Below are 21,951 nucleotides of genomic sequence, written 5' to 3'. Positions count from 1 at the left end.
GAGAAAGGGTCTTACTACATAGTCTTGGATGTCCTTGAACTCTTGAGCCTCCTGCCACAGTTGCTGGGAGTGATGGGTATGTGCCATGCCTGTCTAGAATGGAAAATTTTAAAAATTTAGAATATCAACTATTCCAGTAGCTTAAATATTTCTCAAAACATTCTTATATATTTGACTAGCTTTTGTGTATGTTTAAGTATGATATAGTCATCATTGTTTAAAATGTTTTGAAAGCATTTTAAAAACTTTTTTGAATTTGTGTGTATAGGTGTGTGTTTGTGTGTGTGTGTGCATGCCATGTTTTGTGTAGGTGCCCATGGAATCAAGAAAAGGCAATCAGATCCCCTCGAGCTGAAGTTAAAGGCAACTGTGAGCTGCTCACCTTGGACTGAGAACCAAACTCAGGTCCTCAGAAGAGCAACAAGCTCTCTTAATCACTAAGCCAATTCTCCAGTCCTGTTGAAACATCTTTATAAAATTTTTCTGGGCAAAGCATGAAGCTAATGGTAGACCATTTGCCTGACATGTAAAGGTCCTAGGTTTGGTTCCAGCACCAAAGACAAAAAAGGACGGGAGACGGGGGAAGGAGTAAATGAATGAGTGAGCAAATGAATAAACATTAGGTCAACTAGACATCAAAGTAGAGGATTATGTTCTCATCTCCTTGCTGTACACTAACATTTACCAGCAGTGAGCTTCTTGCATCTCTAGTATGTCTTCACGACTTATTTTTACATTAAATCCCAATGTATCTGTGAAATAGTTTGGGGTATCACCTTTATTATAAATTTATGTTGAAATGTGAAATGATAAATTATAAATAGATTATACAGCCTTGGCTTTTTATCTGACTATTTACTGTTTAAAACTACCTAGTGAAATATTCATGTAAACAATTAAACAGTTATGTTATATTTTCATAAAATTAATATTTTATTTTTAATTACAGGGAAAATTATAAAGTCTGTTCCTGGAAAACTAATGAAAGAGGTGAATTACCAATTTATGTATATTTATAAATGATGATGATGTTCTTAATTACTGATGAATTGTAGTGGCTTCTGTGATATTAAAAGTGCTTATCTCCTCTGTCACCACAGAAAGGTCAGCATTTGGAACCATTCATCATGAGTTTCATTAATTCTTGTGAATCCCCAAAACCTAAACCGAGTAGACCAGAACTGACTATTCTCAGCCCCACTTCGGAAAACAACAAGAAGGTACTGCATATTGTGTAAAGAGGCAGTAAGTAATGCCGAAGACAGCTGTGGGGGAGGGGCTGTGCAGGAGACGCTGCAAGGGACGGCTCGGGTTGTGCCTTTTCAGTCTTGGTGTTCTTACTGGTTTTGAAAAATTCTCGGCTATTCTCTCTGCAGCCATGCCTTTTCCATTCCTTCACTGTCTCCCTTCAGCACGGATGCAATTCTCATTCTGTTTCCAGTATCGTCGTCCAGTGCTCTCCCGTGTTCTGTCCCCTTCGTTCCCACTGTTTGTGTCTCTGTTTATCCTGATCCATCTGCAGCCTGTTTATTTTTCATCTGTCTGCTGTTTAAACCCATCTAGACTTTTTAGTTTTTTTAGAAGTAGGGTTTCTTTGTGTAGTTTTGGTGCCTGTCCTGGAACTTGCTCTGTAGACCAGGCTGGCCTCGAACTCACAGATATCCGCCTGGCTCTGCCTCCGAGTGCAGGGATTAAAGGCGTGCACCACCACCCAGCCATCCAGACTTTTGAAAGAGTTGTGTTGCTTACTTTTAGAATTAAAAACTGTTCCCTCCAAGTCTGCTATTGTTTTCAATAATGGTTCACTGTTTTCTGCAGACAGTTCAGACAAAACACTTGACCCCCCCCCCCCCCCAATCTTCACCTGTATTGAATGTAGAAATTCCATTAAAGGCTATAGGGAAAAACATGTTCAAGAGGAGAAATTAAAACATGAGCCTCACTTTTTTCCTCTCCTCAGCCATCGCTTAAAGTTGTTCTCAGCCCCGTTCTTGAGAGTTGTGGCTCCCTAGAGACAGATGCAGACAGGTACAAGTGCACACCACCTGTCTGGTAATCTCCACTTCTCTCCTGGATTGGGAATACACCTTCATGTTGAAACTCAAAAACAGCTGAAGTTTTCGGAGCTTCTCCTTTAGGTGGCCTTCATTCTAGCATACTTGTGAGTGTTGGAATATTAGCTGTCTGATGGGCAGCATCACAGAGCATTGTCCAGGGGGAAGCATAAGGAAAGAGGAAGTATACTGGAGTGCGAATTTTCATACACAGAGGGCACATTTGCAAAGTTGAGGCAAGTGGTCATTACTGGAAATTTTCTTTACTGGTGGCTTGTGAATGGGCTCAGTCTTTAGGATAAGAAATTTTGGTATTATATAACGATAGGTCGTCATGTGTTTATACTCTTTGACCTCATAGAAGAAAGTAAATTAACAGAAAAGCCTATAATATGTAAAGATACCTGCTAAAATTTTCCTATAGAAGGGACATTTAGAAATGAATTCTAGCATTACAGGCCTGATTAATTATCTTAAAGAATGTTATCGGCAGATAAATCATATTAGTGAAAATATACAAAGCACAATATGGATACTTAACTCAGTGAAGAAAGTAGAAAAACATTTTTTGATCTTTTTGGGTTTTTTTTTTTTTCTTAATTTTTTTTTAAACTGGAGACCAAACTCACAGCACTATGCATGCTAGGAAAGTACTCCACCACTGAGCTAAGTACGCAACTCCAGGGAATGCTCTCTTGAATCCGAATGATTACGGATCTGTTCAGACACTAGACAGGGATATACAGCAAGCACAGTAGTTAGGATTATAGGGGGCTGGATTTTCTCCCTTTCTGTTCAGACTTTCTGTGTTTTCTAATGAAAAATTAGACTTAAAAATGTAGGTGGGTGAGGGAAGATTCATCTTCAGGTACGGTTAAATACACTTTCCTCTATGGTAGCCGCTGCTCTATTTCTCTTATCTTCATCTCCTCCCTCACCCCCGGGGAGGGTACACTGTGTAGTCCTAGCTGGCCTCTAACTCACAGATATCCAACTGCCTCTGCCTCCCAAGTACTGACATTTAAGGTGTGTGTGCCACCAGGCCTGACTTTAGTTTGCGTATTTCTTGATCTGTTTCTATTAGATGTTCAGTTTCTGTTCTCTTTTGCACTTACTGCTCTTTGTATGATCTTTGGCTCATAGAACTTAATGTTTGTTGGATAGTTGCATAAATGAAGAAAACAATGACTTTGTTAAAATGAATTACCTAACATATATTAGATTGTTACTGCCCACAGAGTCATTGCTTGTCATAAGATTTGATCAGTAGGACTGCTTTGTCTTTTTGGGGTAGGATCTAATGTGGTCTAGGCTGGCTTTGCCTTCACTGTGTAGCCAGCAGATGACCTTAAACTGCCCTTCTGCATTTACCTCCTGAGTGCTGGGAGTCTAGGCATGCACCACACAACACTGTGGATAGAACTCAAGGCTTCATGCATGCTAGACAAGTACTTGTCCAACTAAGTCGATCCCCAGAACAGTTTTTCCCTGTATTAATTAAACTGTTTTGGGTTTGAATAATAGTGCACAAATGAACTTTGTATAAAGGTGAACTTTTATATCTGCGTATTTGTGAGCAATTTGTGATCTTTAAATCATACTAGTTTAAAATTAGCTGTTGGTAATATGTTTACACACCATTACGAATTAGTTTGTTTCTTTGGATTTATGTAAACGAAGGAGAGCATCTTAGGTGGCCGAGGCAGGAAAACTGCCAAGAGTTTGAGGTCTGCTAGGTGGTAGTGGACCATGCCTTTAATCCCAGAACTTGGGAGGCAGAGAAAAGTGGATCTCTGTCAGTTCGAGGCCAGCCTGGTCTACGGAGCAAGTTCCAGGGCAGCCAGGGCTATACAGAGAAACCCTGTCTTGAAAAACAAAACAAAACAGTTTGAGTCAGCCTGAGTTTCATGCTGGATTCCAGGCCAGTTCGGGCTAAGAGTGAGACCAAATGCAAAACACTAACATCCATAACACAAAGGAGGGGAGGCAGCTCTTGTGGTGCATTCCTGTAAAACCTCACTCCTGGGAGGCCAAGGGGGAGCCAGTCTGGGGCTATATAGCTTAGCCCTATCTCTGCATCCTTCTGAAAAATTAACAGTAAAAATGAGGGGGCAGGGATATTGCTTAGTGGTAGAGCACTTGCCTTGCTTGCATGAAGCTCTAGGTTTAGAACAACCAAGCACCACAAAGCAAACAACCAAAAAAGGGAAGCAAGCGCGTGCGTGCGTGCGTGCACACACACACACACACACACACACACACACACACACATGCGCGCGCGCACGCGCTCATGCACAGAGGAAAGAAAAAAAATTCTTTATGGATAATGAATTAACTCATGTCAAAAGTGAATCTACTCTTTTATGTAATAGTTTGAGAGGAGTATATGTTTTTATTGTAGCTTTGATTACAAATGTGAAACTTTGAAAACAGATTTTAAACTTTCTTAATGCCATTTTTGTTCTTTTACCTTTAGTGATTATATCAGTAGGTGCAATAAATTGTACATCGCTTTATTATTTCAATTTTTACTTCAGCTTTTCAATGATCTGTTTAAGAATAATGCAAACCGTGCTGAGACTACAGAGCGAAAGCAAAATCAGAACTACTTCATGGAGGTGATGACTGTGGATGGAGTCTATGATTACCTGATGTATGTAGGTAAGGTCTAACTGCTCTGAGTTGTTCGTCATTAATCTGCCTCCTGATGCACATAACAGCCCTACCTTAGCTTTGTAAAAGACACTCCTTTCACAGATTTGATACATTGGCCTTGAACATGTAAAAGTTACTAGTGATTGTGAGTAAAACTGACCTCTGTTGCTTGTATGCATTTATCATCTTGAGCAACAGCCATCTCAGTTGATTCTCAATTGGTTTTCCTCAGGACGAGTAGTTTTTCAAGTTCCAGATTGGCTCCATCATCTTTTGATGGGCACTCGAATCCTCTTCAAGAACACACTGGAGATGTACACTGACTACTACCTGCAGTGCAAGCTCGAGCAGCTCTTTCAGGAGCACCGGCTCGTTTCCCTCATAACGCTTCTCCGAGGTTCGCATCTGAGCCGTCTTTCTTCGTGTTGTGTGCTTGTGATTTTAGTTAGAGCTAAAAAAGTAAAGGGTGTTTTGTTGGTTTGTTTTAACTAAAGTTTCTATTAGGAAATACTGTGTATAAATTGGAGAATAATTGTATAATTTTCTTGTACTCATTTTCAGATGCTATATTTTGTGAAAATACTGAACCTCGGTCCCTCCAAGATAAGCAAAAAGGAGCAAAACAGACTTTTGAAGAAATGATGAATTACATTCCAGGTATAATGCTTAAATAACTCAATTTCATATAGATCAGCACCCCTCTGAAGTTGCAATGTGATTATTGAAACTAGTAGTTATGATGAGTTTTTAATCTTAGAAATAGTTAGCCATTCATAAATGCAATTTGTTCTTTTGTTGATATCACTAGTATTTTGTTTGTTTGAGTTAGACTCTCCAGTAGGAGCCCAGGCTGGCTTCTAACTTGCAACAGTTCTCTTGCTTCAGTCTTTTGAGTACTAGAATTTATACGTCTGAGCTGCCATATTTGGCTCACCCCTAAAATTTAAGACAAGGTTATTTCTGCTCACACAATAATCGGGGTCTTTTGTTTGTTTGGTTAGTTTTTGTTTTTCTGAAACAGGGTCTGTTATGTGGCTGGCTTCCTATGGAACTTGCTGTGTAGAACAGACTGGCCTCATTTGCATTCCTCTTCCTACCTTTGCTTCCCAAATGACGAAGTTACAGGTGTCCACATCTGGTTATAGTCATTGTTCTGTGTATTTCTATATGTGTGTACACAAATGCACAAACATCATTGCAGTTTAAATTCTTTTGCTTGGGGGCTGGAGAGACGGCTCAGTAGTTAAGAGTACAATTTAGTGTACAGTTGGACACATTATAGCTCACACTATGAATCCCAGGACTCGGGAGGCAGAAGCAGGTGCCTCTCTGAGTTGGAGGCCAGCTTGTTCCACAGAGTAGGTTCTGATTCAGCCAGGGCTATTACACAGAGAAACTCTGTCTCAGGGCTGAGGGGCCTGGTGGGATGGGGGTGGGGGGCGGGGGTGGGCACGGCGTAACATACTATCCTAGCAGAGAACATTAAGTAGTTTACAACTAACACCAGTTCCAGAAACTCTAATGCCCTCTTCCGGCCTTTGTGGGCACTGACACTCATTTGCACATCTTTCCTCACAAACACAAACTGTACATATAATTAAAAGTAAATCTTGTTCTAACAGAACCAGGGAGGCTATATGGCAGGGGGAACCCTAGGATGACTGTGGCTTAGAATATGTTTTGGTTTTACTAAAATAAATAAATAAATAACTGAATAAACAAACAAACAAAAAACAGGAAAAAATAAATCTTAAAAAATTGGTTTGCTTTACCCTAATGTGTAATAAAATATGTATAATTTTAAGTCTCTTTTTATCACTTAGTGGTAGTTGATTTATATGCTGCAGTACGACCTGTGCATTGTAAACTTCCAAAAGGATTAATGACAACTACATTTTTTTGACATGACCATAAAACTTGTTTCTAGGAGCTTCTTGCAAAAGCTGGTTTGAGAAATACTGACTGACAGCTTTTACATGGTGTCTGTGAACAGAGGAGGCATTTTACTTTAAGAGGCAGCTAGTGATGACATTATGAACTGTTTCACATGTGGCTTTCTTGTTTAGATCTGATAGTCAAGTGTATTGGTGAAGAAACCAAGTACGAAAGCATCAGGCTTCTGTTTGACGGCTTGCAGCAGCCAGTGCTCAACAAGCAGGTAAGTAGGCTAGCGTTGGTGTGGTTTGCTGAGCAACAAGGTGCATGAGTCACTATACAAAATCAAGTCTATGTAATCTAAGCGTTCAGATAGGAAAATCCATATATACTGTTTTTGCAGGCTGTCTTTCTTTGCAACATGTAGTATTAAAGTTAATGTATCTTCTTAGTAGAAAATTTTGAATGTATAGAAAATTTATGACATGAAGTAAACATTTAAATTTTGGTAATTCAAGTCATAGAATAACCAGCTAACATTTTTATATATATAGTCCCTGTATATTTTGTTGAAATTTTAATATAATTTCAATGTTCTGCTTGTTTATTTAAAACTTGTTCAAAACAATTTACATAATTATGGGTGAAATATAATAGTGTCAGTTTTTTTTTTATTCACAAAGGTCTCTACCATGCTTTTAAGGGTAGAGCATTATTGGTGGGTGTTAGTTATATTTTATGCTTTATGTTGCCATTGCGTTCCCTGCCCTCTCACTTAGCGATTACCACAGTCCTGGATTTTGTGCTTGTCATTTTTACTGTCTAATACCTTACATTTTATTACATGTTTTCGTGCTGCAGCTGACCTATGTTTTGCTGGACATTGTGATACAGGAACTGTTTCCAGAGCTAAATAAGGTAACTGGAAAGCAGTAATTTATTTGTTCTTCTCTGAGTGGTGTTTGGACATTTAATTAGAGACACAGAATTTAAGGAAGCCATTGTGACTGCAGTCATTTGACAGCTGAACAACCTGAGACAAGTGGCTTTTTGTATTGTCCTTAGCCAACATGTCCAAAGGTAGAGTGGATTTGGGGTAGCAGAAGCTGAACAGTCTCTGCCTTGATGTCCCCTTTTCCTAGTTATAAGCAGGTAAGGGCCCTTTACTGTGCTCTCAGCTGAAGATGTCACTGATCTTAGCATTCAATGGACCTAGCTGTTCAGATGATCACCTGTAACATTGTCTGCCGTATAAATCAGCGACTTCACTGGTTTTTGAACATGGATCAGTGAATCCAAGAACACAAAATGAAGTAGAGGTAGTCCATGGTGTTATTACTATATTTAATCTTGAGGAGGTTGAGCTTTTTAAAAATGTAATTTAACAGTTTATTCTTTTAACATTTCATACATGTATACCATGCATTTAGCCTTCTGTCCTTTAATCCCCTAACTCCCTCTGGACCCCCTCTCAACACGTCTGCCTCCCAATTTTATTTCTTTTAAAATAACCCATTGAGTCCAATTATGCTGCCCATGTGTGCGTGGTGTGGGGGCATCACCCAGTGGAGCATGGGCAGCCTCCCTGGGGCCACTCGTAAAGAGGATGACTCCTCTTTTTTCATTAAATTTTTTCATTTATTTTACATACCAACCACAGTTTTCCCTCCCTCCTCTCTTCCTGTTCCCTCTCTCCACCTCCTTGCTGTCATCCACCTCCACCCTACCCCACCCACTCCTCCTCTGTTCATAAAGGGGCAGGCCTCCCATGGGAGTCAGCAAAGCATGGCATATCATGGTGAGGCAAGGTCAAGCTCCTCCCCCTGCTTCACACATCAAGGCTGGGCTGAGGCATCCCTGCATGGGGAATAGGTTCCAAAGCTAGCTCATGTACCAGGGACAGGTCCTGATTCCGCTGCTAGGGGTCCCACAAACAGACCAAGCTATACAACTGTCATGGATGACTCCTCTTAACAGCTGTCAATGGCCAATGGTTGCTCAGAAGTGGGGCTCTTCACTCCCTCCTATATGCATCCTGAAATTTTGACTGGTTTTTTTTTTTATGTGTTGATAGATTGATTAATTGATGTGTGGGGGGGGGGGTACACTCATGTGTAATATATATAAACACACCACAGTGCAAGTGTGACATTCACAGGACAGCTTTCAGGGTTGGTTCTCTTTCCACTGTGTGGGTTATCAGGTTGAATTCCGGTTGTTAGATTTGGTAGCAATGCTCTTACTACTGAGCTGTCTTGTTCTAGTGCAACCCCCACCCCCTTTTTTCCTTTTTGAGATGCTAGGGATTGAACCTAGGGCCTTATGTATGACTGTCTTAATCTTGTGCAGGAACCCCCAGTTACTGTGAGTTCATGAGGGTACCAGCATTTCACAGTACTGTTCCCCATCTTCAAGCTCTAGGATTCTTCCCCTCCTTTCTTCCTAGATGTTTCCTTTGCCTTGGGATATGGGAGTTGATATAAGTGTCCCGTTAGAGCTGAACACTCCCAGTCACATATCTTCAGCACTTTGACCAGTTAGGAGTCTTCACTAACTGCTGTCCATGGCAAAAGGCCGTTTCTCTGACTAAGGCTGAGAGCAGCGCTAATCTATGGGTGTGAATACACGTGTTTAGAAGGTGCTTCGATAACAAGACTTTTAGCAGCCATACTCGGCTCCCTCCTAAGGCTTATGACTGTTCCAGCCATTGGTTATTGACCAGATTTACAGCATCAGGCATGAATTCGATGCTGTGGAGCAGCCTCAGATCCGATCAGAAAAAGGTTTTAGCCCCATAACAGTCACACTGCTCTTGTACTCAGGGCATGGCTTGGCTGGCAGGTTCATAGCATGCAAGGTCCAGCACTTGTTGGCTGTTTCTCTTCCCTGGTAGCCTGTCTAGGACCCTTTGGAACTTTGAAACCTAGCCAGCAGGGAGGAAGTTTCCCAGTCAGTTCCAGATTGAGTTCTCTATGTACTATAGCCAAAGTGCGGCATCCTTATAAGTAGGGTCTTATAACCATTTCTTATTTCTAAAGATGTATGTATTTATGTATATATATACTTGTGGGGGGCGGGGGGTGTATGTCTGTGTCTGTGTGAGTGTATGTACATGTGGAAGTCAAGAAGTCATAGCTGTCCTCCTGTCTCTGTCTTCTTAGGAGCTGTGGTTACAAATACAGTGCTTAGCTTGTGACATGGCTAATGGGATTGGAATTCTAGTTCTCATAATTGCACAGCAGGGGTTGTTAACTGCTGAACCATCTCTCCAGCTCCCTTACTTTTTGACTAATCCCTTTAGTTAGATTGAAACAAACTAACTCACTTCTGTAGAGTAGGGAAACCAGATTTGGATTGTTCATCTATTGATTGTAAGTTTTCAAATTTTAGTAATATTAAATGTATTTTTTAAAAAAGGTGGTAACGTTTGATATCTTATGTTAAATTACATTGGAATGAATACCAGAAAACTTTTAGCTTTGAGATTTTTATCAGGTCTGTGACAATGTATTGCTATTATCTGTTGCGTGTGCCAGCAAGTATTTGGTTTACTCTGTGTGTGTGTGTGTGTGTGTGTGTGTGTGTGTGTGTGTGTGTGTGTGTTATGAGTGATCTGTAGGCCAAAGGTTGATGTTATGAGTTTTTGGATGGCTCTTCACCATATTCATATTACTGTAGTAGAGCTATTAGATAATTAAAAAAATGAATCCTATCCTACTGGCTTCTATTAAGTGGATTTATTTTTACTTTTAGGTACAAAAGGAAGCTACCTCCATGACATCCTGGATGTAAACACTTGGTATAGAATAAAATACCAGTATAATAGAAATGTACTTTTTCTTTCACTTTGTATATTTTTATAAATATCATGTACTTTAGTGTTTGAAATATATTTTTTTGTTTTAATAAAGACTAACAAACTTAATAGCAATAAAAAGTGATTAAGTATTATGGCTTTCTGTTTTATATTTACTATCTTGATTTTAGGAGACCATAAGTCACTTATTGCTAGGGGCTTTTTGAGTCTGTGTGTATGTGTGTGCTAGCATATGTGTTCATGTGTGTTGGGGTATGTGTGTGGCTGTTCATGCCCATGTGTGCACCTCTGTGGAGGCCTGAGGTTGATACTGGGTATTTTTCTCTATCACTGTCTATCGAGGTCGAGACAAATCTCTCACCCACAGTCCTGCAGCCTTTTATAAAATAATCACACAGAGGCTTAATGTTATTTATAGCTGCTCAGCTATTAGCTCAGGCTTATTATTGACTAGCTCTTACACTTAAATTAACCCATAATTATTATTTATGTTTAGCCACATGGCTGTTTCTCAGTTCTGCCTTGTCATCTTGCCTCCTCTGTGTCTGGCTGGTGACTCCTAACTCAGCCCTTCCTCTTCCCAGAATTCTACTTATCTGCTTGCCCCGTCTATACTTCCTGCCTGGCTACTGGCCAATCAGTGTTTTATTAAACCATTGTACAAAAGCATCATCCCACAGCAGAGGGCAAGCAAGTAAGACCAACAATCTTTGTATTCTTTTGCTCCGAATGCAGTTGCATTTAGTGTGAAGACACAGAAGCAAGTGGGCCAAGGTTCAAGGTTTCTCCTTGTGTGTCTAGCAGTGCTAGTTCATATATACATAACACAGCACATTTTTACAGCAATTGGCAAGACACACTCACTTATTTATGTTAATGCTAACTACATCTGAAATCATAAATACATAGGCTGCTTACAACACTGGACATATTAGACTTCTGTTTATATTTTTATTTTAAAATTGAATATTTTTATCATGTCAATAAAGAGTAAATGCTTGCTTTTAACAATTTGAAGATCTACCTGTATCTAAATTAGAACACTTCATAGACAATCTTATAATGTGCTTTTTAATTTTCAGAGGGTTTTCCAGATAGTATTAATTTTACTGTATTCTTCTAACCATATAACTCCCTTTGGTAATTCTGTTTGTAGCAATACATTTAAAACATGTTCTCCATGAAGCTCATACATTAAGACACACATAAAAACAGATGAGAAAGAATGGGCATAGTAAAGCATTTGAAATACACCAGGTTAGCCGGCTTCTGAAAGGGGCCAAGACTGTTTTTAGAGACAAATATTTCTTTATATTTCAACAATAACAAGAGCATCAAGATTAGAGAGATCCAAGTGTGACTTTTACCTTCACAGTCCTCTGTTGCCCAACATTATCACCTATAAGACAATACTCACAGCTTGAAAATGCAATGTGATGCTGCATACAAAACACCTTGAAGATAATAGGAATTGTATTGTTTTTCTTTCTCCTTTTTTTTTTTTTTTTTTTTTGGTTTTTTGAGATAGGGTTTCTATCTGTAGTTTTGGTGCCTGTCCTGGAGCTTGCTCTGTAGACCAGACTGGCCTCGAACTCACAGAGATCCGCCTGGCTCTGCCTCCCAAGTGCTGAGATTAAAGGCATGCACCGCCACCCGCCCGGCTTCCTTTCTCCTTTTATAATATGAATGACTTATTTAGCTTTGTATGAGTATCACATTTTCTGTAAGTGGTGCTCTGTCATTGTTATGGTCTGAATTATATCTTAACCAATTCCTATGTTGAAACCACAAATCCCATAGTGACTGTATTTGGAGACAGAGCCTTTCAGGAGGTAATTTAGGTTAAAAGAGTCATTTAGGTGGGACCCTACAACAACAGGATTGATGCTCTTATGAAAAGTAAAGGCGGGCCTGAGAAGATTGTTCTGTGAGTAAAGTTACTTGCTGATAAGCCTGGCGACTGGAGTTCAATCCCTGGAACCCACGTGGTGGAAGAAGAGAATCTATTCCTCCAGGATGTTCTCTGACCTCAACATGAATGTTATGGCACAAGTCAGCATGCAGAAATGTGCATCAGCTTGGATGTGGTGGCAAATCCCAACAGCTCACCATCGAGGAGGAGGCTGCCAGGGACTTTATTTGGATATTTTATGTTCGGAGACAGAGTTTCATGATATAGTCTAGGCTAGACTAGAACTTGCTACATAGCCCAAGACTTGAATTCATGATCCTCCTCCCTCAGCCTCCTGAATGCTGGGATTAATAGGCATGTACCATCATATTTCAAAAGATTTAATTTTTAAAAAAGTTCTTTAAATAAACTATTATAAAAAGATTACAAATAAAAAAAATTACATACCAAAATTAACCAAACCCAAAAAACTATATAGCTTAGTGAACTTGCATACAATTAGGATAGACATTGGGAAGAGCAGCTGTGGAGCTTCACATTGGATTTTACACTTTCACTGTCGACTATGTTTTCATGCACCTATCTACCACCAGATATGAAGTTTTTGACAGAGTTAGAATTAGAAAACATTTAGCTTTCCATCCTTTTCAGTAATTCATTTCCATTACCTGTATTCAATCATCCTCATTCCCTCATACTTAGCCTTTCCTTTTCTCTCTCTGCATGTTATTCTGTACCCACATGGATATTTGTTTACATGTATTATTGCTAGAGTCTATACTTAGAAAGATTTAGTTAATATTTTTTTTAGATTTATTTTATGTGTACGTGCACCATGTGCATGCTTGGGAAGGTCAGAGAGGACATTGAGAGGACATTGAATCTCTTGGGACTGGAGTTACAGGCGCTTGTGAGCTACATGGGTGCTGGGAATTGAATCCAGTCCTCTGCAAGAGTAGTCATTGCTTTTTAACTGCTGAGCCAACTCTGCAGCCCAAGATTTTAAAAGTTGCATAAAAGTCTGGCAAAATGAGACATTGACATTTCATCTGTAAGACAATGAGCTCCAAGCACCAAGTGACCAATTTGGTTAATCTAGCTTTTCTGATTCATTTTAGTAGTATGAGAATGAAATTTGTGTAATTTTCCTTGAGGGCTTTGAGAGGTTTTACTTAACATAGAACGTGCTTGTTTGACTCTTACCTCCTAAGCTCACTTATGCGTGTCTTCAGGGAAGCTTCCTGATGTTCTCTCTGAATCGGAGCCAGTTTTGGTTCTTGGTGGCAATGACAGAAGTTGACAGTCTTGTTTAGAGAGAATACAAAGTGTATCTTTATGTAATTCAGCCCCAGAGAGGTAGTAGTAGAGCTGACCTGTGGGGCGTTTACCCAACCACCCCCAGAGTTTTCTTGAGTGCGAGCAGCAGGAAATATTAGATAGAAGGATTTATTGCGGAGAATATCGCCGAGATAAACAGATAGAAAATAAAGGATAGCCTCGAGAGGGCCTGGAACCTATTCCAACGGGCCCTGACTGTCTCTGCCCCAGGGTTTTTATAGAGACGCCAGGGGGTGGAGCAAAAGACCTCCTCCCCCAGCACAGCCAAGTGCAGACCATCTCAGACACCTGCACTCAGGCCCGTGGTCCTAATCATCCTCTATGTGGACCTGCTGGGTAAAGCCACGAGGAACCCGAGAACGGGCTCCCACACTGACCTAAGTATGAGTTTTGCAGCCCTTAACTCATATAAGGTCTCCACATGGTTTTTGTCTCAGCTTCAGTCTTGTTGGCTATTGTTTATTGTTTAAGTACTTCATGTAGCAGGGGGCGGGGAGAGGGGGAGGCAGTTACAAAAAACTGTGGAATCACTGTATGGACGGCAGGAAAAGCTTGTCTTGCATTTACATACATGTAAAGAATGTTGAGATGGAGAGATGGCTCAGAAGTTAAGAGCACTGGCTGCTCTTCCAGAGGTCCTGAGTTCAATTCCCACCAACCACATGGTGACTCACAACCGTTTATATATGAGATCTGGTGCCCTCTTATGGCATGCAGGCATACATGCAGGCAGAACACTGTATACATAATTAAAAAAAATAAATCAGGCCTTTTACTGTCTTGGTTTGGTAATATATTCTTATCTGTGGACCAATAACTTGAATCAAGATGAATGGCACTGTAGTTGTCAGAAGTAGGTTGGATGTTTGCTTCTATGGCTAGGGGGTTGTAATCAGCTGCCCTACCTATAAGTAGGTGGGCCAGGAGAGGAACAGTATCTACCAAAGTAAGGGTGGGAATGCCTCCTAAGAACAGGAGGAAGAATGGCTAGACACATAGAAGGTTGAATCTCTGTTTTTAGAATTAATGTAGTTTTCTGTGTCTTTACTTAGTGATGGACAGCCTAAGCACAGAGGTATGTCCTATCCATCCGGGTGCTTCTTGTTTGTATCCCAGCAGTACCAGGCACAAAGGACGTGATAGATACAAGATTTGTTATGGGAAGATGCTGTTGAGGTGGAGTAGACAGGAAAGTATTTGGAGGCAGGAATGTGCACGTGGTGATCTCTTTGTATAGTTACTGCCAAAGTGAAAGAAGTGTTGAGTAGACCACAGTGTATGTCTCTAGCTGAACTATTACTATAGGTAGGTGACTATGTCAGCCAACCTTGGCTTGCTGTCAACTCATAATCTTTGTTTGTTTATTGTTTTTATGGTTATGGGTTTTTTGCCTGCATATATGTGGTATATATGTGGACCACATGCATACCTAATGCTCACAGAGGCCAGAAGATGGTATTTACATCACATATGGTTATGAGCTACCATGTAGGTGCTGGGAATTGAACCTGGGTCCTCTGCAAGAGCAGCAGGTACTCTTAACCACTGAGCCTAATTCTTCAGCCCAGGATCATGCTTTTAGATTTCTAAATCAGGTTCAATAAAGAGGTACATCAAGAAAACAAGAGAATACCAGAGAGGGATGCCAGGAGGAAAGGGAAAGGGACTCTTGTAAAAATGTAGCCACTAAGAAATTAGGAACAAGCACAGAGAAGGCATTGATAGTGAGCTAGACTCAGCCATAATTTCACAGTGTTGGTACACATTTCAGAACATCATGTTATATGCCATAAATAACACATATTTTGTTAGCTGAAATCAAAATGCTAAGGATGATTTTAAGTTGAGCAAGAAAATTTGGATGCCCCTTAGAGCTCAGTGCAGAACAGTAAATACATTAAAACAAAACTCAAAGAAGTTAAAAACAGACTGACGTTGTTTTTATATACTGTATGTAAATATATTTATTAAATTGGTCAAATTTTGCACGGAGGGTAAGTATATCTGAGATACAACTCTGCACACTGGTATATTTAAATGAATGTTAGAAAGCAAGTACTAGGGGTAGAATAAGGCATTACAAAAGAATTGGGGACTGAGGAGATGACTCACTGGGTAAGAGTGCTTGATATATAAACATGAAGACCTGAGCTTGAATCCCCAGTACGCACGTAAAAAGCCAGCCATGGCTAGAGATGCCTGTATCCCTAGCATTGGGGTGGAAAAGGGGAAGAGACAAGTGGACCCTGGGACCTCAATAGCCAGCCAATCTAGTGAAGATGGCAAGCTTTGGGTTCAGTGAGAGACCCTGTCTCAAAAAATGAAGAGAGCTGCAGAAGATGCTTGCCATTCTTCCTTGGCCACAACATATGCACCTGCACACTTATGTACACACCCCCAACAAGCATTGGTGTTTGTTAATTGTACCAAGTGCTCATAGTCATCTTATATTTTCTGTTTCTGTGTTGATTAAAAGTTGAAGATTTTCACATGATCTTAAGACAAATTGACTAGTGGTCTTTTGCAAATTATGTGGACTCATGGTAGTTTCCTAGTTACTAATATTTCATTTTTAGAGGTTTCATTTACTACAGTTTGCCTGTGTGATGTGTGACATACACATAAAAGGGCACATGTGTGCCATAGTGTGTGCAATAATGTCAGAAGACAGCTTTCAGGAGTCAGTTTTCTTCTTCTACTATGGATTTTGGAAACTGAACTTGGCTAGTTAGGCTTACTCATGCTCAGCAAAGGTAAAGGCAACCTGAATGTGTATCCTAGTTAGCTTTGTTAACTTGGTAACAACCTACAGTCATCTGATACATGAGCCTCAGCTGAGGAATTATGTAGATTAGAAGAGCCTCAGTTGAGGAATTGCATAGCTTAGATTGGCCTGTGGGTATGTGTGTTTTGGATTGATTTGATTATTAATTGATATGGGGGGACCCAGCCCTCTGTGGGCGGTACCATTCCCTGGGCTGTACAAGAAAGCAATCTAAGCATGGCTCTGAGAGGGGGAGCCAGCAAGCAGTGGACCTCTGGTTTCTGCTTCAATGTCTGCCCTGACTTTCCTCAATGATAGACTTACCTGGACACATAAAGCCAAATAAACCTTTTCCTCCCTAAGTTGCTTTTGGTCAGAGTGCTGTATCACAGAAACAGAAAAGAAACTAAGATGGAAGATGAGAACAGACTCCATAAAGTTGCCTCTGACCTCCATGTTTACTGTGGTACACCTGCCCCCCATTCACACAATAATTAATAAATAATTTAAAAAATTGAGTTTGTAAGCCAAGTGTGGTGGCAGCACACACACCTTTAATCCCAGCACTCGGGAGGTGGAGGCAGTCAGATCTCTGTGAGTTCAAAGCCAGCCTGGTCTACAAAGCAAGTTCTAGGACAGCCAGGGCTGTTACACGGAGAAACCCTGTCTCAGAAAACCAAGTAGGGGGGAATTGAATTTTGAAATTTTTGGTGTGTGTTTGTGTGTATGTGTGTGTGTTGGCGGGGCATGTTTTGAGACAGGATCTCATTTTATAACTGGCTGGCCTGAAACTTGCTATGTTAGACCAGTCTGCCCTCAAATTTACAAGAAGAGACCTGCCTGTCTTTGTTTCTCAAGTGCTGGGATTAAAGGTATGGCTCACCACACCCAGCTGTGGTTTGATTTTTCCACCTAAAATTCAGAATGTCTTACTGGCTTTCACATAAGCTCTGGAATGCTGGTCTCGCTTCCTTGTATTGGTGCCGATTTTCTGAACGGGACAGAGAAGACAAAGCTGAGCAGAATCAGCAGCTTCTGTTCCCTAGGCTGTCGCTCCAGAGCACCAGTGACTGAATGAGGTCACCATACTACCTTTATTCTGCAGTCATGTCTGCATTCTCAGATTATAAACCCCTTCTCTAGTGTTTTATCTAGAGGTTGGTAGATTTTCACTGAAGAGCAAAGCAAGACTAGGTGAAGAAAAGTCAAGACTTCAGTCTTCCCTTAAAAAAAATGATTTTTCTCTCCTGCTTAAAAATTTCATTTTTCTTCTCAATTTTGAAGTGAGAGAAGAGAAGGGCTACCAGATGACAAAGTGTTTATTACAACGAGAAATAATCCTGGTGAAAAATTGTCCTTGCTATATTGTCTTGGGGGTTTGAGAGAAGACCAAAGAAAAAGGAGTATATCTTCATTTTTATTGTTTGGAATTTACAATCACAAAGTAGTCCAGGGTCATTTCCCAACACTGTGGCACAATACATATATACACATATTTAGAAAAATTACAAAACGTTCTTTAAAAAATTATGCTGTAATTTCTCATTTACTGGCCAAGCATAAAAATATACCTCAAATGCACCTTTATTTTTTTACATAGTCTTTTTGACATTTCTAACTAGTCTATACATTCGTAGAGCTGAAGGCATTGTTTTACTGCAACAAACTTCATAAAAGGATTGGAATTTTTTTATTTTTTTATTTTTTTTTTGGTTTTTCGAGACAGGTTTTCTCTGTGTAGTTTTGATGCCTGTCCTGGATCTTGCTCTGTAGACTGGGCTGGCCTCAAACTCGGCTCTGCCTCCCAAGTGCTGGGATTAAAGGCATGTGCCACCGCCACCTGGTCTAGGATTGGAAATTTTAAAATGTTTTGTGTCAAGAGTACTTAACATTTGTAAACACCAGGAAACATGTCCCCTGTTCAGACGTCTAGATGCTGTTTCGTGGTTAAGGTGAAGGCTCCCACTTCTTGATTACTCATGCAGTGCTGACCATACTCCCTTGGTCACAGGACCATCTTGGTCAGGTGTTCTGTGGGCATAGATTATTTCATCAGTCTGCGTATCTCTTGGGCATCCCTTAGGGCTCACTGTCCTGTCGGTACTCTCATATCTGGACTGGAGTACGCCTTACAGTGGTTGCTTGGGATTTGAGTCTCAGTGACTTCAAACATTTATGTACACTGCTTCTTGCAATCACTCTTGCCTTCCAGAACGCTGGATCTTTCCATGATGTACATAGTGTGACTAGACTGAGAGCTGTGTTGGCATCTGGGGCAGGACAGGTGCAGGTATAGAATTGCAGTTCGTTTTAGAAAGCTCTCTCATGACACCTCCATGTGAGGAAGAAGGAAGGAGAGAGAGGGGCAGGGCTTTTGGAATCCCACAAGAATTAACAAGAACTGCTTTGGAATCATGCTCTGCTCCTTTGCAAGTGTTTATATAACACATGTAAATGCCCATCCTCTCTCCTGCGATGTACCAGTCCTGGGCACACCCTCCCTTCCCTTTCTCTGCTGCCCCCTGACTGACTGCCAGTGTGTCAATGACTCACCAAAGGCACATGGTGTTGTAAGACAGGATCCTGTCCAGGATCCAGTCTTTCAAAATTGGTAGACAACAGAAGCCCGAAAGAAAGGGGTGTGTGGCGGGCAGAAATAAACCAGAGATTTGTCATCTGGGGCCATTGGCAGGAAGAAAGGAGACTTGATGTAGGAGGGACTATTGGATTTGAGGTCAAAAGACCTAGACAGGTCTTAAATGTATCATTTGAGGATACATGGCCTTGAACATGTCAACCCTTTCTGCTAACATATCATACAGAAGAACCAACACCTATCTACAAAAATTTCCTTGTAAATTATAACGGTTTTTGTTTGTGAGAGTCTTGATGTCTAGCTGACTAGCTTGAAACTCTATATAGGTCAGGCTGACCTGGAACTTGGCAGCCATCCTCTTCTCCCTCCCAAGTGCTGTGACTACAGGCATGTGCCACCACAGCTGGCAATGGTAAAGTTCTATGTAAACATCAGTTGTTTGATGGATTAGAAATGAATAGAAAGTGAAGAATTATTTTTGTGGTTCAAATCCGTTACGTGGATATGTAAATTACATCTAGTTGTTTTCTTCCCCCACTCCGGAAAAGAACCCTGTTGGTTTAGACTTTCTATCTGCTCACTGAGTTGCTGGCCCTGACAAATGATGTTCTAGTTAGCTTCTTCCTTGCGAAGTGCTCTGAGCGTCGGCTAGGAGCCTTGAGGATGGTAAGCGCCATTACAAAGCCAGGTCTCCAGAGGCAGATTTGAATATCACTGGAAGAAAAATGTAGTTTGACATCAAGGACAAGTAGACTTCCAGTTCATTATTGGTACAAAACAAGGATCACTGCGCAAAATGAAAGAATTACTAAAGGAAAGCTTCCCTGGTAATGACTTCCTGCAGAGAACTTGATCCGCCCTTCAACGGCTGGGTAAACTACTTGCATTTTTGAGATGTATTCAGAAACCACGCTGATATCTTGGTCACCTGGAAAAAACACATACATTATTTTAACTCTCGAAAAATGATCTATTAGCAGTAGGAAGGGAAATAAGACCTCTAAAGTCCTTGAAACTGAAAAGAGAACACCTTTTCATTCCAGGATAAAGCACCTCAGAAGACTTTTGTCTTCTGGTAATTTTAAGTGCAAAGAATCTGCTTGCTTTGTCATATTGCAGATGTGAACTTCAGCACAGCGTAATTGGGAGGAATGCAGTTGTCTCAGCTCTAAGGTTTCTAAGAGGTTGTTGGCACCACAGCTGTAATCTATTCCAGAGCCAAAGGCATTGAGGACCTGGGCCAAGAGTTAGTTGAGAAATAAAAGTGACTTTCTCATGCTGTCTGCTCAAAATTATCCTCACATACTTGATGATGAGACATTGGAGCTTTCATTCCCAGAAGAGGATGAAGAAATAACAAACCCATGACAACCCCCAAAAAGTCTTACAATTATTTAAATTGCTCCATGTGGATGTGTTCATTGAAGGTATTTAATGCCTGGCACTGCTAATACACAATAGTTTACTGTAAAGGAAAAAATCACAGACCATTGTGATGGCACATGCCTTTAATCCCATCCCTTGGGCAGGAGGATCTCTGTGAGTTCCAAGCCAGCCTGGTCTGCATAGCAAGCTCCAGGCCAGCCATGACTACACAGAGAGACCCTGCCTCTAACCAACAGTGTGCCTTCCCTGGGGCTGCAGAGATGTGAACACGCCGGGGAAGGGACAGCACACCAGTCCTCAGTATTGTGCTGTTAGCAACCTCCAGAGCTGGATGGAACCAGCAACAAGGGCATGGGGTCCCTTTCCTGTCTTGTCCCCCTCTGCCCAGTTCTGTTGTGCTGAACACCTTTGGGAACAGGAGAGGAAGAGCCACTGGTGCTTACCAGAGTCATGTTTTAATAATTCATCTTTTATCATCTGGAATCCATCTCCACCACTGGCGAGGTAGCTCGGGAGCGTCACTTTATACACTTTATCCATTTCCAGAGGCTCATAAGTGGGCACTCGACACTTGGTGCAAAGAACATCTAATTGCACCACTCTGTTCCAGGGTTTTCGGGTAAGATCATATACCACATGGATTCCTGGAAGAGAAATGAGTCCATGCTTTTGCTGAATCCAAAGGGACTTTTGCCTATGAAAGGGATTTTGGCCAAATCTAGAATTGGGATACTAGGCTTGTGTTACTTTAATTCCTGTGTGAGTGAAATTAAACCAGGGGAATGTTGGTAATGGTGTAGCTACCCTTAGTTACCTTCATCCTTGAGGCCTCCAGTATATGGGAGAACCACTGAAGGAGAACTGACCCTCAGAAAGGAAAGAGTGATTATAATCCCGAACTCATTGGTCCAGTAATGACTCACTGGGCTTGGAAAATGAGGTGTGCATTGTATTTGAGTATTTGCAACAGCTTTGAAGACTGAATGTAGTCATTCTAATTTGGAGATTTTCACAAATACTCATACTCAGCACTTTGCTAGAACATCACAGGTCCTTGGCTCTGCCCTGGGAAAATGCTGTATGTCAGGGTTACTCCCCACACAGCAAGCCAGGGTCTCCTCCCAGACAGCAACACCCATCAAGCAGTTCCATGAACTAAAACGAACTCCCAGCCTGTGGAGGCGCTGGAGCAGGAGGATCACCACACATTTGAAGTCAGGCTGAGCTACATAGTTTGAGTCTATCCTAGAATACACATATTGAGACTCTGTCAAAAAAAAAAAAAAAAGAAGGCAAACAACATACAGCCAAGCACAGTGGGACATAACTGTAATCCCAGTATTTGGGAGAAGATGGAGGCAGGAGGATGGGAAGTTAAAGGCCAACTTTGGCTACATAGTGAGTTTGAGGTCATTCTGGACTACATTAGATCCTGTCTCAAAATGAACAAAGCAAGATTAATAAAAAGTAAGAAAATGAGGCCACAAAATTATTTTGGAGTAGAATAAGATTACTATTTTAAGGATTAAAACTCTGGATTGTGGAACTGATCCC

At 40.8% G+C, this 21,951-nt stretch overlaps 2 protein-coding genes across 4 annotated transcripts in view; one reads left to right on the top strand and one right to left on the bottom strand.

The window, feature by feature from the left end:
• Positions 1-10,535, top strand: part of Snx14 (sorting nexin 14) — a 67,437-nt gene extending 56,902 nt beyond the window's left edge. For 2 of the 3 annotated variants that reach the window (XM_052716188.1, XM_052716181.1), the window contains 8 exons: positions 950-990; positions 1,101-1,220; positions 4,592-4,715; positions 4,942-5,106; positions 5,271-5,366; positions 6,776-6,867; positions 7,446-7,502; positions 10,338-10,535. In XM_052716188.1, the coding sequence (XP_052572148.1) occupies positions 950-990; positions 1,101-1,220; positions 4,592-4,715; positions 4,942-5,106; positions 5,271-5,366; positions 6,776-6,867; positions 7,446-7,502; positions 10,338-10,376 (734 nt within the window). In that variant the 3' untranslated portion in view covers positions 10,377-10,535. The remainder of the gene's footprint in view (positions 1-949; positions 991-1,100; positions 1,221-4,591; positions 4,716-4,941; positions 5,107-5,270; positions 5,367-6,775; positions 6,868-7,445; positions 7,503-10,337) is intronic. The other variant, XM_052716197.1, reaches the window with a different exon arrangement.
• Positions 10,536-17,819: 7,284 nt separating this feature from the next.
• Positions 17,820-21,951, bottom strand: part of Nt5e (5'-nucleotidase ecto) — a 47,332-nt gene continuing 43,200 nt past the window's right edge. The window contains exons 8-9 of the mRNA XM_052716169.1: positions 20,841-21,041; positions 17,820-19,939 (exon numbers count right to left, since the gene is read on the bottom strand). Coding sequence (XP_052572129.1) covers positions 19,776-19,939; positions 20,841-21,041 — 365 coding nt within the window. The 3' untranslated portion in view covers positions 17,820-19,775. The remainder of the gene's footprint in view (positions 19,940-20,840; positions 21,042-21,951) is intronic.

The sequence above is a fragment of the Peromyscus californicus genome, unplaced genomic scaffold (genome assembly GCF_007827085.1).
Source record: "Peromyscus californicus insignis strain IS unplaced genomic scaffold, ASM782708v3 Scaffold_11__1_contigs__length_118956290, whole genome shotgun sequence".
NCBI lineage: Eukaryota > Metazoa > Chordata > Mammalia > Rodentia > Cricetidae > Peromyscus > Peromyscus californicus.
Note: the sequence above shows the minus strand (reverse complement) of the source record. Positions and strands in the feature narration are given on the sequence as shown.